Source organism: Crocodylus siamensis, chromosome 3, assembly GCF_052110815.1.
Source record: "Crocodylus siamensis isolate JL-2025a chromosome 3, ASM5211081v1, whole genome shotgun sequence".
Classification (NCBI taxonomy): domain Eukaryota; kingdom Metazoa; phylum Chordata; order Crocodylia; family Crocodylidae; genus Crocodylus; species Crocodylus siamensis.
The window spans coordinates 166,047,585-166,068,844 of record NC_143397.1 but is presented as its reverse complement, the minus strand read 5'-3'; the positions used below and the strand labels follow the sequence as shown (position 1 = coordinate 166,068,844).

The 21,260-nt window shown below is 43.4% G+C and overlaps 1 protein-coding gene across 3 annotated transcripts in view; it reads right to left on the bottom strand.

Moving 5' to 3' along the window:
• The window catches only part of PIEZO2 (piezo type mechanosensitive ion channel component 2), a 503,985-nt gene that overhangs the window by 261,328 nt on the left and 221,397 nt on the right, over positions 1–21,260 (bottom strand). For all 3 annotated transcript variants that reach the window (XM_090039669.1, XM_090039670.1, XM_090039671.1), the window contains exon 4: positions 1,809–1,851. In XM_090039669.1, the coding sequence (XP_089895795.1) occupies positions 1,809–1,851 (43 nt within the window). The remainder of the gene's footprint in view (positions 1–1,808; positions 1,852–21,260) is intronic.

Here is a 21,260-nt window from a genome sequence, read left to right as displayed (position 1 = left end):
AGGTTGTTCGTCCCCAGGTGGAGCACTTTACATTTCTCAACACTGAACTTCATCTGGTTCTGATCAGCCCAACTTGCTAGCCTGTCTAGGTCCATCTGTATCTGTAGCCTATCTTCAAGCATGACCACACTCCCCAATAACTTGGTGTCATCCACTAATTTGGCCAGTGAGCTCTTCACCCCGAGATCCAAATCATTGATAAAGGTGTTGAAAAGAATTGGACCAAGTGGTGTCTCCTGTGGGACACCACTGGCCACTTCTCAACAGGACAACACAGATCTGTTCATTAGGACTCTCTGAGCCCTACCCCGCAGTCAGTTTCTCACCCACCTGACTGTCTCAGAGTTAAGCCCACAATCCTCCAATTTTCTCAGAAGGACATTGTGGGATACGAGAGCAAAGACTTTTTGGAAGTCAAGGTATACAATGTCAACATGTCTCTTGTCTAGGTGGCGAGTTACCTGGTCATAAATTAAATCTAAACATACATTTATTGTAATTTAAAAATTTCTGGCACTGATCTATGTCTTATAATTCTGATTCAATGAATTAACCATTAACTTTTTTTTTTAATTTGGTAGGCATTTAACAAGCATGGTTAAGTTAAGGTATTGCTTGGGACGTTTTTATTATAAAAGCATACATCTTGTTTAACATTGTCTCTACTGTTATAAGTTATTTTGGTTTCTGGTTTCATTTTTGTTTTATTCTTTTTTTTTTTTACAGTAAGATGCTCTTAGCCTATTTTGGTAAGGGAGTCATATAAACAAAACAAATAAATAAAATAAAATTTATACTAGCAAGGTATTTACATTTGGCCTGAACTGTTGGGGAGACTATGCCAGACAGAGATAATGAAAATGGAGAGGTGGCATCACTGTGCCTTTAAGGTAGCCATATATTTTATATCAACTTGCTCCCTGTCAGAGTTCTGATTCATGTGAGTGATTACAGCGTTCAGAAAGACCTGGCTATTGTTGTTTCGGTGACAGACATTAGGCAACCTATACATATTTAACATTAAAGAACAAATATACCCTAACTCTTCCTCTACATCCAGAGTCCAGTACAAAGCTACCTTTCGCCTTGCAGCAGAACACTCTTATGCAATCTAGAAATATTGAGCATTGAGAAAAGATAAAAGCTCCTTAGGCATGGAAGGCAGAACATTGTGCTTACTGTTGTACAGGAACATGTAGAGAGATTGAGCATTTCAGCCTCAAGAACAGATTAGTCTTTATGAGGACCAAGACTAGTTTAATTGCCAAAGAAATGCTTTTGGTACAATGATCTTGAGGTTAAGTCTGGCTGCAAGAAGTCTTTGCACTTCAGGAATGCTGGCTTCTGGGTTTTCCCTGGATGTTATATATATCTACCCGTCATGCTTATTCTTTTCCAACATTCCTTTCTTTCTGTCAGCCCTAGGTTAGAAGTCTCATGAAAAAATATGGGGAAGGATAATATTTTCATATTCTAACCAAATATTGTGCTGCTGTTACTATACATTATATTGCCCCAGCAATAGTTGCTATGAGCCAGATTTGCATCACATGAAGCCCAAGCTGATTTTTGATAAAAGAAAAAAAAAACAACAAATCCTAAAAGTGAAGTGTATACACAGTGTCTTTATATAATCCTCATTAATTTCGATACCCCACATAAATTGGATCAATTAAAATAAATAACTTTGTCAACCTAAATATGTATGTTCATTTCTTCTTCTTTCCTTTTTTTTTTTTTGTATTTTAAGCTATAACTTCATGTTGAGGAGAGAAATTCACTGTTGAGGAGAGAAATTGACTGCTTACCTTTCAAAACCAATCTGTCGTAATGTTTTCTCCCATGTTGAACCTATGTAAAAAAAAAAAGAAAATAAAAACTTTCAGTAAAGAGCCCTTATTTTTCAAGTCTCTTATTCTTCCATTACTTCTATTCTGATGAATTTTGTATTTTATTTTGTTTGTTCCACCCTAATTAAAGCACCTGTAAAGTAAATCACTTGTGTGCTCACCCCGTAGTGGAGATGTGCCAGAACAGACCAGTACTTAGAGACATGAGGTGTTCTATGGGAAAAGTTTATGAAACCCCTTTCTATTGCAAAGGACTTGGCCACTACCATGCTAGATTAATTCCAAATGTAGCCTGCTGAGCTTTATATGATCTTGACATGATAGATGGAAATGCTGAACTAGCATACTCGCACTGTGTACAGTCTTTAATTTTGATCTTAATTTGACAATCGTAGCCTTGATGAAAACTATGCAGTCTTCAAAAATCTGTTTCCATTTCTAAAAATGAAAAAATATCATTTAAAAGATTTTCTGCTAATGTTTTAATTATCTGAAGTCTTGTGAACCACCTGAAGCTGACACCACTAAAGTTTTCTCCAAAATCTAGGGTGCAGTCCTATAAGCATTAGTCGCAAAGCTTATCCCTAGGTACAAGGACAGTCTCATTGAATTCATGGTATTGCAACTGGACTGCTCATTTCTACAGGCCTGGGTAGGAATTTAAAGGGACATGAAATTAAGTTTCAAGAGCATGGTTTTTTAATACTCTTGTGGGAAATCATTTACCTAGATTCTAAATATCTACTTTTCATTTCAAGACTCCATTGCACTTACAATGAAGCCATAAAATTGACAGTAATTCCTAAACCCTAAATATTATTGTTCTGCTGCTGTCAGGCTAGCTAATCAGCCAAAGAAGAGGATAGCTAATCAACCAAGCAATTAACTATAAACTTTTCCTAGACTTTGCAAACATCAAAGATAACTTGCATCAGAGAAATCAATATGAAATAAGCCATACCACATTTTGTTGTAGAGAGAATAGAAGGGAGGGAGAAAGGGATATGATTCCATCCAAACACACCTGAATTTGGAGAATTTCCAATTTAAATCCTAACTCTGAAATGTAGTCCCATCAAACCATAGATATTACTCTTTCCAACAGTAGATCAAAGTCCTCTCTGCCAAATGTGTGGAAAAAGCGGTGACATACTGTGGTCAGTAAGCGTAATCCTAGAAGATATATCCTTTACCATAGTTCTTCCTCTATTCTGTTACAGGCATTTTTCCAAAATGAAGTAAGGATCAGCTACCTGCTCTATGCGCAATTTAGCATTATTCTGTTACTTTTTACATACAATTTTCATGAAAGCTGCTAGGTACTCAGAACTTTTGAAATTCAGGCCATTTATTTTAGACTAAAATCTGATTTAGGAGCCAACCTTTAGTGAAGTTAATTTTAAAAAATGGCATTAAGATGCTTTTTACTTTATCTGCTAATCTTTGTGGTGTGCTCCAAGAAGGAAGTGAATATCTCTAAATAAATAATATAACTCCTCCTCTTATGCTACCTGTCAACTACCATATTTACTTGAATAGAAGATGACCCTGATTATAAGACAACCCCCAACTAATTAGATTATCTAAATGGAAAAAATATAAGTTGTGTATAATTTTTCACATAAAGCATCTACGTATTGAAGGTTTTCCTTGAATTCGTCCTGTTCTTACTGCTACAGCAGCTGAAATGTATCTGGGGTCTCAGGTAACCCCTTTCCTCTTTGCTTCCTTCTACGTTTTCCCCCTGGCAGCCTCTTTCCCCTCTCCTTACTGTCAGACCCTGTTCTCCCTGATCACATACAAGTGAGGAATAAATTTGTAAGCAATAAACTTGAAATTAAAAATTAATGTAGTAATTTGCATATAATAGCTATACACTTAGTACATTAATGCATGTTATTTTTTTTCAAACTGCTGTAAATTTTGGCACAAGTACTCCATAAACACAGTTTTGAGCAATATTTTGGCACCTACTTATATTTAAACTAGGCATGACATTGGTTCAAAGTCAAAAACCTGTGATTTACAACATAGTTCATGAGGCTGGGCCCCACCAGAGTCAACAGCATATCAAGCCATGGTGACCCCATAGCTCAGCACTGCCCAGTATGGTTGTGTACTTCAGAGACCCCCTACAGAACAGCCTGGTGTTAATTACCCCCACTCATTACTGGAACCAAGTGTTCTTGTCATGAGTCCTGGGATAAGGAACGGGGGAATTGATCTAGGTCTACCTCACAGAGGGTGGAGCCACAGTAATCATATGCGAGGCTGAGGGGCTGACAGAGAGATCCTGGGTGAACTGTTTGTGGCCCAATTTCATTATGTTTGCCAGACATTTAAGGCTAGTGAAACAGGCATCATCGGAAATAGGAAAGAAAGGCATAGCTCAGCTGTAGAAGTGAAGAGGAAGTCAAAATGCATGCACTGCAGTGGCTCCCCATGACTTAGAAAAAAAGTAGGCAGTGAGGGAGATTGCACCTAATGAGCATTACCACACATCTTACTCAGATGGGCTGCTTGGCCTTTTGTGGGTAAGATCAGGTCATGTTTGCCCAATGTGGACTATGTGTTTTATGGTCATGCTGAGTGTTGGCTACATTTAATCCACTTCATAGCTGGTTTCCATTGGTGAGTGTAATACTGCTTTTGGCAGCAGGTTAATGATAGACAATATATTTAGTGAGAATTCCTATAAGATGAGGGGCTTTTTCCCTAGGCCAATTGGAGGTATGGACCTTATCTTGTATTCAAGTAAATATGATAATTAAACTGAACATACTCTTTCACTTTTGAATTAGAAAGTAAACTTATTAAAATACTCATTTTAATACCCATGCAGGGGGCTGGGAGGGACAGGAAGTGAGCAGTCAGGCAGGGGGCACCATGGTCACCAGGCAGCCTGGAGACCAGCTCCCACAGGTAAGTTTGGGAGAAATGAAGGCCCTCATAGGGAGGAAAGGAGAGAGGGAGTTGAGTAGGGCTGGGCTGGAGCTGCTTCCCAACCCAGCAGTGCCTGGGGCTTGGTTCCCAGGGCCATAATGTGCAGCCACAGGGCCCTGGCAGGGAGAGGGATGGGGCCACAGATGGCTTACCCTGGGGGGTGGGTAGGGCAGGGCTTGTTCTCCACTGCTGCGTACTCTTCCAGGTGGGCAGGGGGTGCCCACATCCCCCTAGATCTATGCACAGGGTGGGAGCAGGGCAGGCTGCCTGTTGTGGGCTCAAGTGGAGGAGGGGACGGTTGCTCCCTGCTGCTGTGCACACTCCCAAGGGGCAGGGAGGACCCATGCCCCCACATTTGTATGCATGATGCCCACTGCCCACTTCAGACTCATGCTTCCTACCCTGCTGCCCACCCCCTGGGCTTCTGCAGCTGAGTGTGTGTGACCTGGCACTGCAGGGAAAAATGGAACTGTGCAGTAAGCTGCCTGCCATTGCAAACTCTGCGCTGCCCGCATCCCCTGCATACAATCCCATGCTGCTGCCCCTGCTGCAGCTGTGCAGGAAGGGGTTGCCTTGCCAGGGCAGTGTGGAGCTTGCAGTGGCAGGCAGCTTTCCTGCATGGCTCTGCTGTTTTCTGCTGTGTTGGGTCACACACACAGGCTGCAGAGGCGCTGGGGGAGGGCAGCAGGATGGGAGCTCACAGTGGGCATCACACAGCCCCCCAACTCATGCACAGATATAGGGGGCATAGGTCCTCCTGCCCCCCCCAGGAGTGTGGTGTGTTTTGCAGCAGGAAGCAGCTCCCCTCCCGCCCCTGCCCAAGCCTACAGTGGGCAGGCAATGGGGGGAGGGGAGCTGGGCTACACTCTGCTGTAGCGGCCACTTCCTCCTGCCTGGGGTAGGGGGCTGCAGACCCAGGTCCCTGGCCCTGTAGTCCTGGCAGCCAGGAGCCCCCTCTGTGGGTGGGGAGTGAGGGGCACCATCAGGGCTGCGGGGATGTGGGAAGGGAATGAAGAGCACCAACAGGGCTGGGGAAGTTGTGGGTGGGAGTGACAGGGACCAGAAAGACTGTGGATGGACACTGGGCAAGGGGAGGGGGGACTGAGGGGCACCAGTAGGGCCGGGGTCTATGTGTGTGGGGGGGGCTTTCATTTTAATCATGGATTGTGGGGGATTTTATCACAGAATTTGCTATTTTTTTGCAGGGAAAACCAGGATCCATGCTGATCATCTGTATTCAATTTAAAGTGATGATCACAAACTTACAAGACAAAAACTGCAACCACACTTGCTGTTAACTAACACTGAACAGTCTCTACAAAAGATGAAAAAATCACTGGATGTTTAGGATGCACTATTTAAAGCCTGTATATTGTCATTTTGAATAATGATGCATTAACCATTAAGCAGGGGCAATATCCTGGAATTTAATTTACACAAGACTGAAACAGAGATAGAAGATAAAAAGGTGCAGCAAATTCTTAAATGTAACTGTTCTATTTGCATTTCTATATGTCTCCAATGTGTATTTCATTCTGACATACCCAATCAAAATGTCTTTGATTACTTGGTCATGTCATTCTGCATATATTTTCAGTTTTGCCTATCTTTCATATTGGTGTCTATATTTAACAGAGATTGTGGCAAGGATTTTAAAATCAAGCTTTAGGTAAAACAGACTTGCAATATTTTTTAGCTTGAAGCAGAGCTGCCTTAGCAGTGTCCTGGGTGAACCTGTATTTTGAATCCCCCCACCGTGGTGCATCCCTAACAAGTTATGCAGGTAGAGGCAGGTAGGGATGTGAGGCACAGTCTGGTAGGAAGGTGGTCCCACCTACATTGTCCAACCTGACTCCTCATGAGCAGTGGCCAGAGGCAGGGCACCAGGCTGGCTTGGGCACCACTCCTCCTGCCTGAGGCAGAGATCAGCCAGGGCTGGGTGAGGTGGGGCAGGGGAGAGCACTGCATGTGTATAGAGTGACAGATAGAGCAATAGATAGATATGATAGGTGACAGTCAAGGGTCCCTCTAAGGTGCATGCATGTGCAGCCACGCACAACTAAAAGTGTGGCCGCGCACAGCCTTTTCAAAGCCATGCACCGAAGAGGCTGGGGTGGGAGCCTGGCATGGGCTCCGCCAGCTCTAGGGAAGTGCTCCACTTTGCAGCACCAGGGCCAGGGAGCGGAGCACTTTTCCGGAGCCAACGGAGCCTGCGCTAGCCCCGTGCCCCAGCCTCCATCCCTGTCTTGCCCCACCTCGGGGAGGAGCCACTGCCTGCCCCGAGTGAGGCTCCAGCAGCTCAAGACACTGCTCTACTCCCCTGCATTGCCTCGGGGAACATGTCCCGCAGTGTCCCCAGCTCCAGCCTCCAGCCCCCAGCTCCGGCCCCCAGCCCCAGCGTCTCGGTTCCAGCCCCCAGTTCCAACCCCCGACCCTGGCCCCAGCCTCTGAGCTCCAGCCTTTGGCCCCCAGCCCCAGTCTCCAGCTCCCAGCCTCTCAGCTACAGCCTCCAGCCCCCAGCCCCCTTCGATAAGTGTCCCACGCCAGACTGAGGCAGTGCACTCACAGACTGGGGCGGCGCACTCACAGACCGCTACTCCTCAGAGGGAACATTGGTGATAGTGACAGCAATAAGAGGGATAGATAAAGCTAAAGAGAGATGGATAGCAAAAGTGATAGAGTGAGCAATAGAATGATAGGCAGAGTGATAGACAGATAGAGTGATAGGTATGATAGAGCGACAGAGCAAATGACAGAGAGAGAGAGACAGAGAGAGATCACAAGCTTTCCTGAGCTGAAGCTCCTAATGTCAGATGCTCTGGAAGGATGTGCAGAGGGCAGAGTAGAAGGATGGAGAATAGACTAGAGCAGAGCCAAGCAGAGCAATTGGGCAGGGGAGAATCCCCGAGCACCAGCACCTGGGTCAGCATTCCCTGCTCCTTGCCTTCCCTCTCCCCACCCAGAAACTGAGGGTGGGCAGCAGCAGGAACTGCTGTGCTGAGGACAGGTCTTTGCCATGCCTTGGCTGCCTCCTCTGCTTTGGGCCAGACAAACCCCAATGCCCTTGGAGCAGCTCCTCAAGCAAGAAGACCAGAATCCCATCACTGGGAAGAGGCGGGCAGGCTCCCCACTCACCAGAGGCAGCTGCACCAGGGTCCAGTCACTTGCATCAACCTTGAGCCCTGGCAGGTGGGAAGTGACCCACAGGCATTCATCCCCCAGAACTTCCCCCTGAGCTCACACTCACCAAAAGAAGAGCCACAAGCAGAAGTTGGCACCTGGCAGGGAGTTGGGCTTCTCCCTGGTGGACAGCGCCTCCATGTCACCACTCTACACTGGGTACCAGACACCCAGTTGTTTCTGGGGCCTCCCCACACTGCCCCACTCTGGCCCTGGGCATCTCCTTCTGAGGCTGGGGGATGGTGGTGGGAGCCAGGAAGGCAGCTATCCTCAGCGTGGGACAGGGTGGGGAAAGCCCCTGTCCAGGTTCCCCCTTGGGCTCACTACCTCCTCCACTCCCTTCTGAGCTGTGGAAGAGCCCTGCCCTGGGGTACTGCGCAGGCTGAGTGTGTGGGTATGCGTGTATGCATGCATGGCGCTCTCGGCAGTCACCCACATTGCCCACCCCTAAGTTCACGATATAGTAGACCGGGCCCTATAACTCTGGTCACCAGTTAGTTTAGGAGTGGAGCCCCAACAGACAGACAAACAGTACCAGGTTGACAGCTTCTGCAGCCAGTCTGGCACCTGTCTTTCCTTTGGATTAAATCACCAAGGCTGAGAAGGGAACACGTGTGTGGCCAACTCAGCGTCTCCATATACACTGCCCAAGCTTCTTCTCCCTAAAGAGGTCACTCCAGCTTCACTTTTATCTTTCCAGTGAGGATTCAATATTCAATCAGTTAAGAGGTATAAATCCAGCTCATTTGGCAAAGAGAGGGACACTACAGGTTGCCTCTGCCAGTGGGAGAGATTACTGTATCTCATTGATCAGCTATTGCCTGCCTAAAGCTGAGCATCCCCCAGCCAGGTGCTGGTGCTGATCCACCATGGTCTGGCCTGCTTCAATGGGTGCTTAGAGTCAAAAGATGGAAAATTATTCAACCTCACATGTTTTAAAGCAAAAACAAAAGTGTGGAAAGCTCTGATTCTTGAACTGCTATTTGCTGATGATGCTGCACTGACAGCCGACACAGAGAGCGACCTTCAAAGCTTCATCAGTCACTTTGCTCATGCCTACCAAGTGTTTGATACAATTAGCATCAATGGGCACCTATACACAAGCTCGATGCCTGCTCCAACATGTTCTAATTAGAACGCGACAGAGCAGACTCAATTAATCAAGTCTGTAAAGCTGAGCATCCCCCAGCCAGATGCTGATGCAGCCTTCACGTCACATGTGTTCAGTGTCCCCATGCTTTGGGAGCCCTGGGTCACCTGGGCCTGGCAAGGCATGTGCCACTCTCTGTTTCTGCCCACTTTTCCCTGCACTCTCTCCCCACTCTGAATCCCAGCAAGCAGCCAGTTCAGGCAGGAGCTGCGCCAGCTGCACCCACGTGGACACGGTGTGCAGCAATACAGTGTAGCACTGGCCTGGCTGCATGCCAGGGACTTAGGGAGGGGGTGGGTGTGCAAGGAGAAGAGGAGGACAAAGGTTAGGGGAACCTAACCTTTGTTCTCTCTGTCTAGGGGTTGGCAATTATTTGGCCAGAGAACCACTTAGGGAGTTTTGGTGAGTTCTTGCAGGGGTGGGGGGAGGAAAGGGGCGGGGGAAAAGGGTGCTGACCTGGCCCATGACAGCTCACCCAAACTCCTTAAGTGGCCTTCTGGCTCAAATTAATTGTCCACCCCTGCTCAAATCTATCATTCTGTGCACACTGCTGGAATACATTTACTTTTGCTCCCTGTTCTGTTTTATGTGCTGTTGCTTTGCCAGTACATTTGCTAAACATCTGCCCATTCCACTACACAGATAATTGCATTTCAGTAGCAAGTGACTTCAGCCTATATTGGATAACACTACATTTGTTCTGCATGGATATTCATGATTTTTTTTTTTTTTGTAAGAGCAGGGTCTGGTTCTGGTGTCTGTGGTCAATATTTCCATTCCTGCCACAGTTGTACAGCATGTCCTATACTAGTTGTCTGTTATCTTTCAACCCCTGGTTGGCTGCAATTCAATTATATGACATATATACAGCCCATATGAGACAGAGAGGGAGAGAAGGCAATCGGGCCTCCGCTGGTTTGAAATAATCTTTTGGCTGCAGCTGGTTAGCATAGTGCTTGTTGAAATGTATGTAACTCCTCTGAAAGAAACTCTACTAAGAACAAAACTAGAGTTTCACATTTAAAAAAAAATCATGCCTTTTATGGAGTCTCATTTTTAAATGTTTATGATCTAAATACTTTCATTCTAATGGTATCTATCTCTAAGTTGCACTGATGAGAGTAAACACCCTGAAACAGCAGCAACAACAAACTGAAGAATAAAGCTATTAATACAGTTGAAAAATTGCTGTTTGATTTAAATTGTTCTAATGCTTCCAAAACATTAAGCAAGATTTAAGTTACGTGACTCCCAGTAAAATCAAACGAGTATATAATAAATTAAGGGTGCAATACCACTCTCAAATAAATCAATAGGAATTTGGTTATCATTTTCAATGATAATATCATTATATTATCTGGTGGTAGGGGCAGATCTTAAATCCTTGTACTTTTATGTGCCAACATTCACTCTTACTTTTTCAAATGCCATCACAAGTTTCTACATGTTTCTCAGTCACACATATTTGAATGCTAAATTAGTCTGCCTTCTTTTCTTCCTCGCTTTCTTATCACTTTATATCAAGCCCACCAAAGTTGTTACACTTAACTGGGTAGTCCTACAATTAAGCTTTTGTTCCAGGTACTTGCTCCAGTTTGTTCATTACGAATTGCCATCTGCTTCAAGGATTCTGTTTTACATTAACTACACTAACATTAACATACTTCAGAAGATGAACCATAAAGTACATTACATCCTGCATTTAATGGGAGCAATGGTAAAATGCACATAATGTTCACATATGCACTTAGTGAAACAATAGAACAGAATAATAATGAGAATTCAACCTATTGAAGATAAAATTAAAAACTTGACTTTCACCTCTTTATTAATTTTGGTTTTGTTTGTCATGACTATCTGCTTACTATGAACTGAAAGAGGGGAGGGAATAAGTAGTCCAGTATTAGACCACTTACTCTTTTATTTGAATCATAATGATGCTGCCTAATTCCTGTACTGCAAAGAACAGTGTATTAGAAATACATGGAGATATATTTGATGGCTGCTGGTTGAATTCTATCTAGCATAGAGCCAGACTGAGCCAATATAGCACAGGTCTATAGCTATTCAGGGAGAAACCTGGTATATATGGTGGAAGAAAAGGAAAGAAGCATGTCTGCTGCACCACTGCCTTAGGAAAGTGCAGTACATATATCCCCAACACATCCTACAGCATGTGGACAGCCATGACCTCTCTGCTTTCTTCACACTCTATTGGTAATGTTAGTGCTTGCAAGAAAGTGGTAGAATTGCAATTGTGTCCAGGCAAGTTAAAGCTAGAAGAATGCTCTTTACATTTTCCCCACTTTGTGATGTAATGCAAGGAGTGGGAACAATTCACCATAGCAAATGTGTAAAATGCACTGAAAAGGGAAGAAGAAGGACAATACAAGTTAAGGTTAAAGTCAGAGATACCCCTTGTTCCTTTTTACCTGCAGTCATTAATAGAGGTCTGCCATTATCAGCTTGATGTTTATGGTTTTAGTCTATTGTCCAGACTGCATACAGATAGATAAAATATACATAATTCTTGCCAACTCAGAAGAAGAGTGCAGGGTTTCTCCTCAATTCAGCAGTGGGGAGAAATAATACTAAAGAAGCTGGTAAGATTGGTATTTTGGCATACTCCTGCAATCTTCAGAACTTCAGCTCAGAAACAAATTACTCGCTTATGACTGCTGCACCTGAAATAGTCTCTCTATATATGTAAAGGACTTTACTTACACTGAACACCTAAAAACTAAAAGTTCTACCCAGATTATTAGTCTAGTAGTATCATTAGTATTATAACTATCATTTCACAGCTTCATCTGTCAGACAAGGTAGCCAAGGGGAGTTTTGAGCCTATCCAAAGCAACTGAGCAACTATGGTTAATAGACCTGTGCACTAGTGGCCAAGGTTAAAAGATAATAATGCACTAAGACAACAAATTTTAAAAATACCTTCCTACCTGAGGTGAGTACAGGAGGGGGTGGAAAGGGGGACGTGCAGTTACACCCCTCCTTTGTCTGTGCACCTCATGCACAGTGAACTCCCTGAACTCACTGGCATGTCAGCAGATTCCTACCAGAACTCCATGTGTGCCATGAACTCTGAACTCACCAGCTGGTCAGTGTGGGGTCTGGCCAGAGCCCCTGCTTTCATCTAGCTCCAGAGCCCAGAGGATAAGCGCCACTGCTTTTCAACCTGTCTCTCTCTTCTTCATGCCCTCTCCCCACCCCTCTCTGAGTTCAGTGGCAGGGGAAAAGAGAGGACAAACAAAAAATAGCAGCACTCAGCCCCTGGCCTTTGTGGCAATACAAGAGCAGGGACACTGGCCAGACCCCCTGGCAAGCAGGTGGTGGGCTCACATAGGGCCATCCAACTTCTAAGCAACTGGGGGCTGCATGTCCCATGGGTGGCACCAGTAGGGGCTGCATGCCCACAGGCCACACCAGGGTGAGCCACAAGTGTCCTGGACTGCACACTGCATGGGCACTGCCTGCTGCATCATGCAGGTGCCTCCTACCACAGCACCACACAACTGTGCAGGCACCCACTACAGGACTGGGCACCCCACTGGTGCACTGTTCACCTGTGTGGGTGCTCCCACACCACTGTATCATACACCCACATAGCCCTGGGATCACTCTCAACTCCCTGTCCTGTACCATCCTGCTCCCTGAAGTTGGAGGGAAGAATGGGAGCCTGGACACTCCAGTTGCTGAAGCAGCTGAAGTGATGACGGGACTCACAATTTAACCCACCATATGGCTGGTGGGCCACCAGTTGGACAGACCTGTGTTAATGAACACTCTTTAGTGCACAGAGTTCTTCACCAGTTTTCTTTATTGGGTGCTTAATTTGCTGAAAATCAAGTTCTAATTAATGCAAACTAGTTACAACCTATACATAAATTAAATGATAAAAGAATATCATGAGTTCTTAGCCTCAGTGTTCCTCAGCGAGAGGCATGACAAGTCTCTCACCGGGAGTGTAGGGAGGCAGCAGCAAGGCACCAGACTTCCATGCGTGGACCCTGAGGTGGTGCAGGGTCACTTGGAGGAACTGGATGCCTTTAAGTCGGCAGGCCCGGATGAGCTCCATCCGAGGGTACTGAAGGCACTGGCCGACATCATTGCAGAGCCACTGGCGGGAATATTTGAATGCTCGTGGCGCACGGGTCAAGTCCCGGAGGACTGGAAAAGGGCCAGTGTGGTTCCCATTTTCAAGAAGGGGAGGAAGGAGGACCCGGGTAACTATAGGCCAGTCAGTCTCACCTCCATCCTTGGCAAAATCTTTGAGAAAATCATCAAGGCTCACATTTGTGAGAGCCCGGCAGGACAAATTATGCTGAGGGGAAACCAGCACGGGTTCGTGGCAGGTAGATCGTGCCTGACCAATCTAGTCTCTTTTTATGACCAGGTCACAAAACGCCTCGACGCAGGAGGAGGGGTGGATGTCGTATACTTGGACTTCAGGAAGGCCTTTGATACGGTATCCCACCCCATACTGGTGAACAAGTTAAGGGGCTGTGACTTGGATTACTGCACAGTCCGGTGGGTGGAGAATTGGCTGGAGGGTCGCACCCAGAGAGTTGTGGTGGATGGGTCGGTTTCGACCTGGAAGAGTGTGGGCAGTGGGGTCCCGCAGGGCTCGGTGCTTGGACCGATACTCTTTAATGTCTTCATCAGCGACTTGGACGAGGGGGTGAAATGTACTCTGTCCAAGTTTGCAGATGACACTAAGCTATGGGGCGAAGTGGACACGCCGGAGGGCAGGGAACAGCTGCAAGCAGACCTGGACAGGTTAGACAAGTGGGCAGAAAACAACAGAATGCAGTTCAACAAGGAGAAATGCAAAGTGCTGCATCTAGGGAGGAAAAATGTCCAGCACACCTACAGCCTAGGAAATGACCTGCTGGGTGGCACGGAAGTGGAAAGGGATCTTGGAGTCCTAGTGGACTCCAAGATGAACATGAGTCGGCAGTGTGACGAAACCATCAGAAAAGCCAATGGCACTTTATTGTGCATCAGCAGATGCATGACAAATAGGTCCAAGGAGGTGATACTTCCCCTCTATCGGGCGCTGGTCAGACCGCAGCTGGAGTACTGCGTGCAATTCTGGGCGCCGCACTTCAAGAAGGATGCGGATAACCTGGAGAGGGTCCAGAGAAGGGCCACTCGTATGGTTAAGGGCCTGCAGGCCAAGCCCTACGAGGAGAGATTAGAGAAACTGGACCTTTTCAGCCTCCACAAGAGAAGGTTGAGAGGCGACCTGGTGGCTGCCTATAAGTTCGTCAGGGGGGCACAGAAGGGAATTGGTGAGTATTTATTCACCAAGGCGCCCCCGGGGGTTACAAGAAATAATGGCCACAAGCTAGAGGAGAGCAGATTTAGATTGGATATTAGGAGGAACTTCTTCACAGTTCGAGTGGCCAAGGTCTGGAACGGGCTCCCAAGGGAGGTGGTGCTCTCCCCTACCCTGGGGGTATTCAAGAGAAGGTTGGATGTGTATCTAGCTGGGGTAATGTAGGCCCAGCACTCTTTCCTGCTTATGCAGGGGGTCGGACTCGATGATCTATTGAGGTCCCTTCCGACCCTAGCATCTATGAATCTATGAATCTATGAATAATATTTAGTAACAGCTCGGTAAAGGTAACTACATGCCATCTGATGATTGCTCACCAACAACAGCAGAAACTAGTGTAATGTGACCCAAACTTTGTTATTCTTAAAACAGCAAAATCAGGAAGCAATGTAGTTTTTCCATCAGTTATAACAGTTGGCATGGTAACCAAAATGGAACCTGAATGTTTATAAAATAGACCTGTAATTTTTAAAAAATGATATTTAGAAAAATGTGGCTATTATGAAGCAGACAATTATTCCCAGATGAGCTGACAACAGACGTAACTGTTATAATACTCCCCCAAAACATGTGCCTGTTACAAGACCCAAATAAAATATATACGTTATATCTGATGTATGCTAATCAGAAATCAAACAAAAAAATATTTTTGGCTGGGTAATCAAAATCCTGACTGTTCTCCCTTGACCTAAAAAATAATATATGAATTCAAATCTGTAAGCCTTCTGGATCTCTTCAGCCAGCTGGAAAGCATAGTTCTCCAGAGAGAGGTATCCTTGTGCTGGCTTTTCCAAAGCTAGGTCTACCCATAAACTTTCCTTTGAGCACATCTGTTACATGACAATACTCTGTTTAGGAAAAATATACTGTTATGCCAAGATCTGGGGCTGCTGCATGGTTCACATCTATCCACATAAAAGAGTTCTGCTGCTAAGGTACCCTGGGGGAAGATTCTCTGGAGGCTCCAGATACTTTCCAGTAAAAAACTGCATTCTTCTAACCCAAGAGGTTACACTTTCTCAAGATCAGGCAAGTTTATCAGGTATCTACTTCTGGGACAAGTTCAAAAAAGCATGACATGTTGCATTTTTCACTGTGGAACTTAAGCATCTCATCATACAAATCAGAATCTCAGGATCCACTTAATTTCATTCTTAAACAAGAGAAAAGAGACTGAGGGGACACAGCTACAAGAGACACTGACTGCACAATAGCCGAATAATACTGCACAGTAGTGTGTCACAGCACTAACAGTGCTAATAAACTACTGTGCAGTATTATTAGGCTACTGCACAGTAACATCACTTAAAAGGTGTTCATTTACACTATTGCACAAGTAACTCCAGATACTGTATTATTTAGTACTTTATTATACAAGTATTAAATAAATGCACAGTAACCACTGCACAGTAGTATCCGTATAGATGCACTCAGGGAAAAGCAATAACCAGAGACTACAAGTTCTTTTTTATTCACAGTTTCTACTAACTTTCAATGACAGGGTTTTTTTGAATAAAGGACACAAGATTGAACCCTGAATGACAGTGAACCCTGAATGACAGAACAACCTGGGAAAGCATTTTTGTATTTGTTGCTGTATATAATTTCTATCATGAGTTATAAAGATTGTATTATTTTTAATTAAAAGAAGCATTGACTCATTTCAAATTAACTAGGAAAAAAATAAAAAAGATTAAGTCTTTTCCAAAAAAAAAAATTTTTGGAACATATGCTAATAACTTGGGCATATCATCTTCATGGAAAGCAAATGGGATATCACAGAAGTTTGTTTTAAATATGAGAACATACAAACATAAAAAATACTGAGTGACTTCTATCGGTTTGTTTCCTAAATCATTTTTGTTTTTATATTAAAATAGTTAAAGACTGTATTTGGTAATCTGATCGTACATCCTTTGGCTTTCATGCCAGTTCTGGGTATACAGAGAAAGTATGATAAAGTCTCTAAAGATGAGGCATTAATGGCAGCTATTATTCATGAGGTGATGACAACAGACACTAACAGAATTCCTTTAAATCAAGTTCCTATTCTGTGCCATGGGTGGATCTAGGAACTAAAAAAGTGGGTGCAAGAGATTCAGCTGTTGCTGCAGCTCTCTGCCCCTTCACCGTTCCCTGCCAGGCATACTACACAACAAACAGTTGCTGGGGACATTTTTGAGTCCCCAAAGCAGGTAAGACTCCCTCCGTACCCAGCTTTCCACACCCTCTTCTCTCCCCTCCCAGGCTCTCTGCACTCCACTGGGTGAACTCCTGTTCTCTGTATTTGTCCAGACTACAATACAGTATGGAAAAGGTGGATTTAAAAGTGAATGAGGTTACTAGAGTGGTCTAAAATGATCTGAAACACTACTTAGCATGCAGTGTATAACCCATTCAAAACCTTAAAGTTAGTTGGTTGTGTTCTGCAAGGTGGGGAAACTGTACACACTCTGCTCTCCCAAAAGTCATGATCTAGAGCAATGATTCTCAATCAGGGTGCCACAGCACCCTATGGTGCTGTGATATTCTTTTAAGAGCACCACACAATATTAACACTGTTAGGCATGCAAACACCTAAACAATTTACAAGATTTCAAACAGAAATCCATAGTGTCACAAACATTCTGTATATTTTATACACACATACACACACACACACACACTGCATACATATATATATGCGCAGAGATCTCAGGAAGATATATTATATATATATATCTGCAGAGTGTGTGTGTGTGTGTGTGTGCACGCACACATGCACACACACACTCACTCTGCAGATATATATATATATCTTCCTGAGATCTTTGCAACAAAAGAACTGCTCTAATGCTTTTCCATGATCAAAAAAATGAGTGAAGGTTAAGAGCTGGCATTTTCCAATGTGTGCCTTCCAGCTACCAAGGCATGTCTTAAGTCTAAAAAAACGTCGAGGACCACTATCTAGAACCTTATTTAAACACAGTTATAGTGATTCAAATACAGGTGCAACTTTTAAGTCAAAATGGATAATGCTGATGTAAAAATTTGGTGGGGTCACATAATAATTTAAACCTGGCTTACATTGAGGTAACCTAAGCAGGTTTCTTATTAAATAAAACTACATAATGAGCCTAAAATGAAGACTTGATCCTCAAAACACTTGGAACTCCCATTGAACTTTGCACTTTCCATGATGAAGGCCTAAGTGCTCACACAAGACTGAACTAACTTAATTATAGTCAGGACCTTTCTAGGTCCTGATTTAAGGTCCAAAGTAGTAAATGGAAAATTTGCATGGATTTTAATATGGAAAAAAAATAAGTTAATAAAAAACATATTCTCTGTTATTTAATAAAGTAATTTCCATCACTATAGATACCTTAGTGATGTATTATTGATAAAAAAGATATGTTAGAATGAAAAAAAATTCTTTCCAGCTGTATTATTTGTATTTCATTTTGGGAGACTATGAAGGGGGAGGCAATAGGAACAGGATTTAAAATATTAAGACAGTCAAGAATAATATAAAGTTATGGGAGACTAGAATTAGTTTTCATCTGATGCAAAGAAATATGTATTGGCACATATTTTATTTTGTAATATGATTCATGAATATTTTTTCATTGTGGAGACGCATAGAAAGCAGAGATGACTCACTAATTAAACACTAGAAGAATGAGGTTTGCTGAAGGGAAAGAGATTTGGAATAACAAAGTTATAAGAAAGATGTGCATATTTCTTCTGCAAGTTATATTTATACAAAATTATCATTAACTAATAAAAAGACCCCGGCATCATTCCATGTTGTTCAAAATCCAGACAACTCTCACTGCTCTTTAATGAGCAGGAACTATTTGGGAAATTTGAGACACAGAATCTTGAAATACTGGATAAGTGAGAAGTGTCCTACTAATTGCCTGAGTGGGTTTTTTTTAAATTCACAAGATATTGGATTTACCCAAAGAACCTTGTCTGCCTACGTCCTCAAACCAACATGGCTATAACCTCACCCCACAAAAATCTCCATCGTTTTCTGGAAATCTTCACTCACTCTGGAACCTATACCTTTCCACAGAGCTCATGACAGCAAAGACACTGCAGTTGCCGAGTGCAAAGAAGGATGGAATAGGAGGCCCTAAGGTCCAGCAGCTGTATGCATACCCTTCATATAAAAGGGAATGTCATGGCAACTAGAATTGTTTGTACCCTTGTACTAAAGGAGAAGACTGGGAAACACCATCTGTTCTGCTAGTATGAGACTCCTTTGCTCTTTCCACTAGGGAAAGAGGCATGAGATTTTCAACAGCAGCCACTGAGCAGAAACTTGAAGGGAGGAAAGTGTTGCCTCCTCCCTCCTGCAATTATCTCCAGATGTGGTTCAATCTAACCAGATCCTCAGCCTGGGCACTGGGCTAAAGATTATCAGTTGTTCTTTACATCCACCGAAAAGAGGCCAGTGAAAATTCAATAGGGTTTTTCCAAATACAGAAGACTAATTTTAATGCTGACAAAAGTGACTTTGGCATTCATAAAAAAAGGGAAGAAATCTGTGTGCTCCATCTGTCATAAACCTCAAGAAAATGTGTTTTTTCCCCAGTTTTGCTGGCAGAGAGAAATTCTCGCTTCTCCTTATCCTGCATAGCTCTGCCTGCTACATTATGTTAAAGGGAAAGCCTTAACTTCAGAGGACAATTAGCTGGCCTCCCTCAAATTTTTAGTGATATCTTTTGCTTAGTTTCATTAAAATATTATATAATGTTATAATTAATAATTTTGACTTTATTTTCTGCAGTGATGGATTTGTGCAGTGGGCATCACACAAAGATGTACTTCATTGTCTCATTTTCTCTTACTATCTCATCAGTCCAAACTTATGTGGAAATAAATTTCATCTAAAATACTGTAGTAAAAAATTGCATCCATAATAATGGGGAAGGCAAGAAGGACCATCTTTAGAGAGGCAGCCACATGCAAAACATTAGGAATGGGAAAAATAAGAATAGGAACTGTATGATCTTTAGAAAGCTGAGGGAGGCATCATCAGGATAGAAAACCCAATTCTAGCAATATTCTTGTGAGGCTTTTACATGTAGATGCTATTTTCAAAAACATAACAGAAATCACAGAATCGTAGAGAAGTAGGGCTGAATGGGACCTCCAGATGTCATCTAATCCAACCCCCTCCCTGCCCGAGGCAGGATCATCCCTATCTAAGGCATCCTATACAATCCATAATGTAAATTCTACATAAAAAGACAACTGCCAATAAATAAACATCAAATAAAAATGAACATCAATTACTTCACTTCTGGACTTCTATTGTACACCATACCTTTAAAAAAGCGTAACTTATTATAATTTAAACACAGTAGCTCTTATAACTCATATTTCTTGGCAAAAGAAAAATGTTGAAAGAGGCCTGACTAAAGAAAAATGTTGAAAGAGGCCTGACTAAAACTAGATATAAACCTGAGATGGTCTGTTAAAGTGAATGTATGAATAGGTTGTTAATTAAATGGCTCTATGACTCATCTCCTACTGTAGAGAAAGGAGCAATACCAAATCCTACTGGGACCATAGGTATATAGAGAAAAGTGTTTCAGAAGGGGAAGAAGCTGCCTTATATCAACAGATGTATCTGCATCATAAAAGCTGACCCAGCCACAGCAGCTACCTATGAATCTGGGTGCAGCAAGAATTCTCTCTAAAGAATAATATGATGACCAAACTGTCACAGAGGAAAAAGAAACAGTATCAAGTGATGTGATTTTTCTGTATAACTAAGTTTAAGATGCCTGCTTGAATATAGCTCGGAGAACTGTAAATTGAGATAGATTATTTGTTGTAAGGGAAATTTCACAGAAACATTTCCACACCATAACTTCTTTTTAAAAAAAGAGGCTGAAAAGTAAAGATTAAACCCACGATAACTTCACAGTCTCAAGTCAAGAAGCTTGGACAAAGATAGCAGGACATGTACCAGTGAGTTACATTGCTGCTGTGAGCAAAAATAAGGGAGTCAGTCAAAATCAGATTCAAATTGCCTCAGTATGTATTTAGCTGGGATGCAGGAAGAAGATAGAGGTCAAAGTCCTAAGTAGTAACTCAAAATGCCATGATCACCAACACCCTAAAAATTCAACACACACATGTATCCACTAGACGCCTCCATCTGGGACTGGCAAGAGTCCTTGGGCAGCCACACTGTGTACGCACACCGACACAGAAACAACTCAGAGGCTCACTTTGGCATCCCATTCCCCCCAAGCCTCCAAAGAGATTCAGATTGGCCCCAGAAGGCAGCTGAGCTTGCCAGAGATAGCTGCACCAGTAGGCAGGTAAAATCCATGGTTATCTCACCACCAACACTGAATTTACTGTGGTGGTGGAGTTCTCTAGATGTGGGAGACATAAATTCTAGCCTGACCCTTACCATGAGGGTATATTAACCTTTAAAACTGGTTTTTCAAGGTGGGCAAAATTGACTGGGTGGGCAAACCTCCCACTCCTCCTGTTGAAGCTGGGCCAATACCAGACAAAAACACAACTTCTTTCTGATCAGAAAGCAGGAAGAAGCCTAATAGTTGTTTGGGAAGAGAAAATCCTGGGTTCAAGTCTTTGCTCCCATGGTTATTTTTGTGTTTCACTTTGTAATGTTGAATGTTTGAGCTGTGCTAAGATCAAGCAAAATGGAGTCTGCCTCTGTAGCCTGGAATTTAGGGTCACTGCTGCCTGGGTTATATTTTGTTTTTCAACCAATGACTGATTTATGTAAAAGGCTCAACCAGACGGAGAGCAGGTA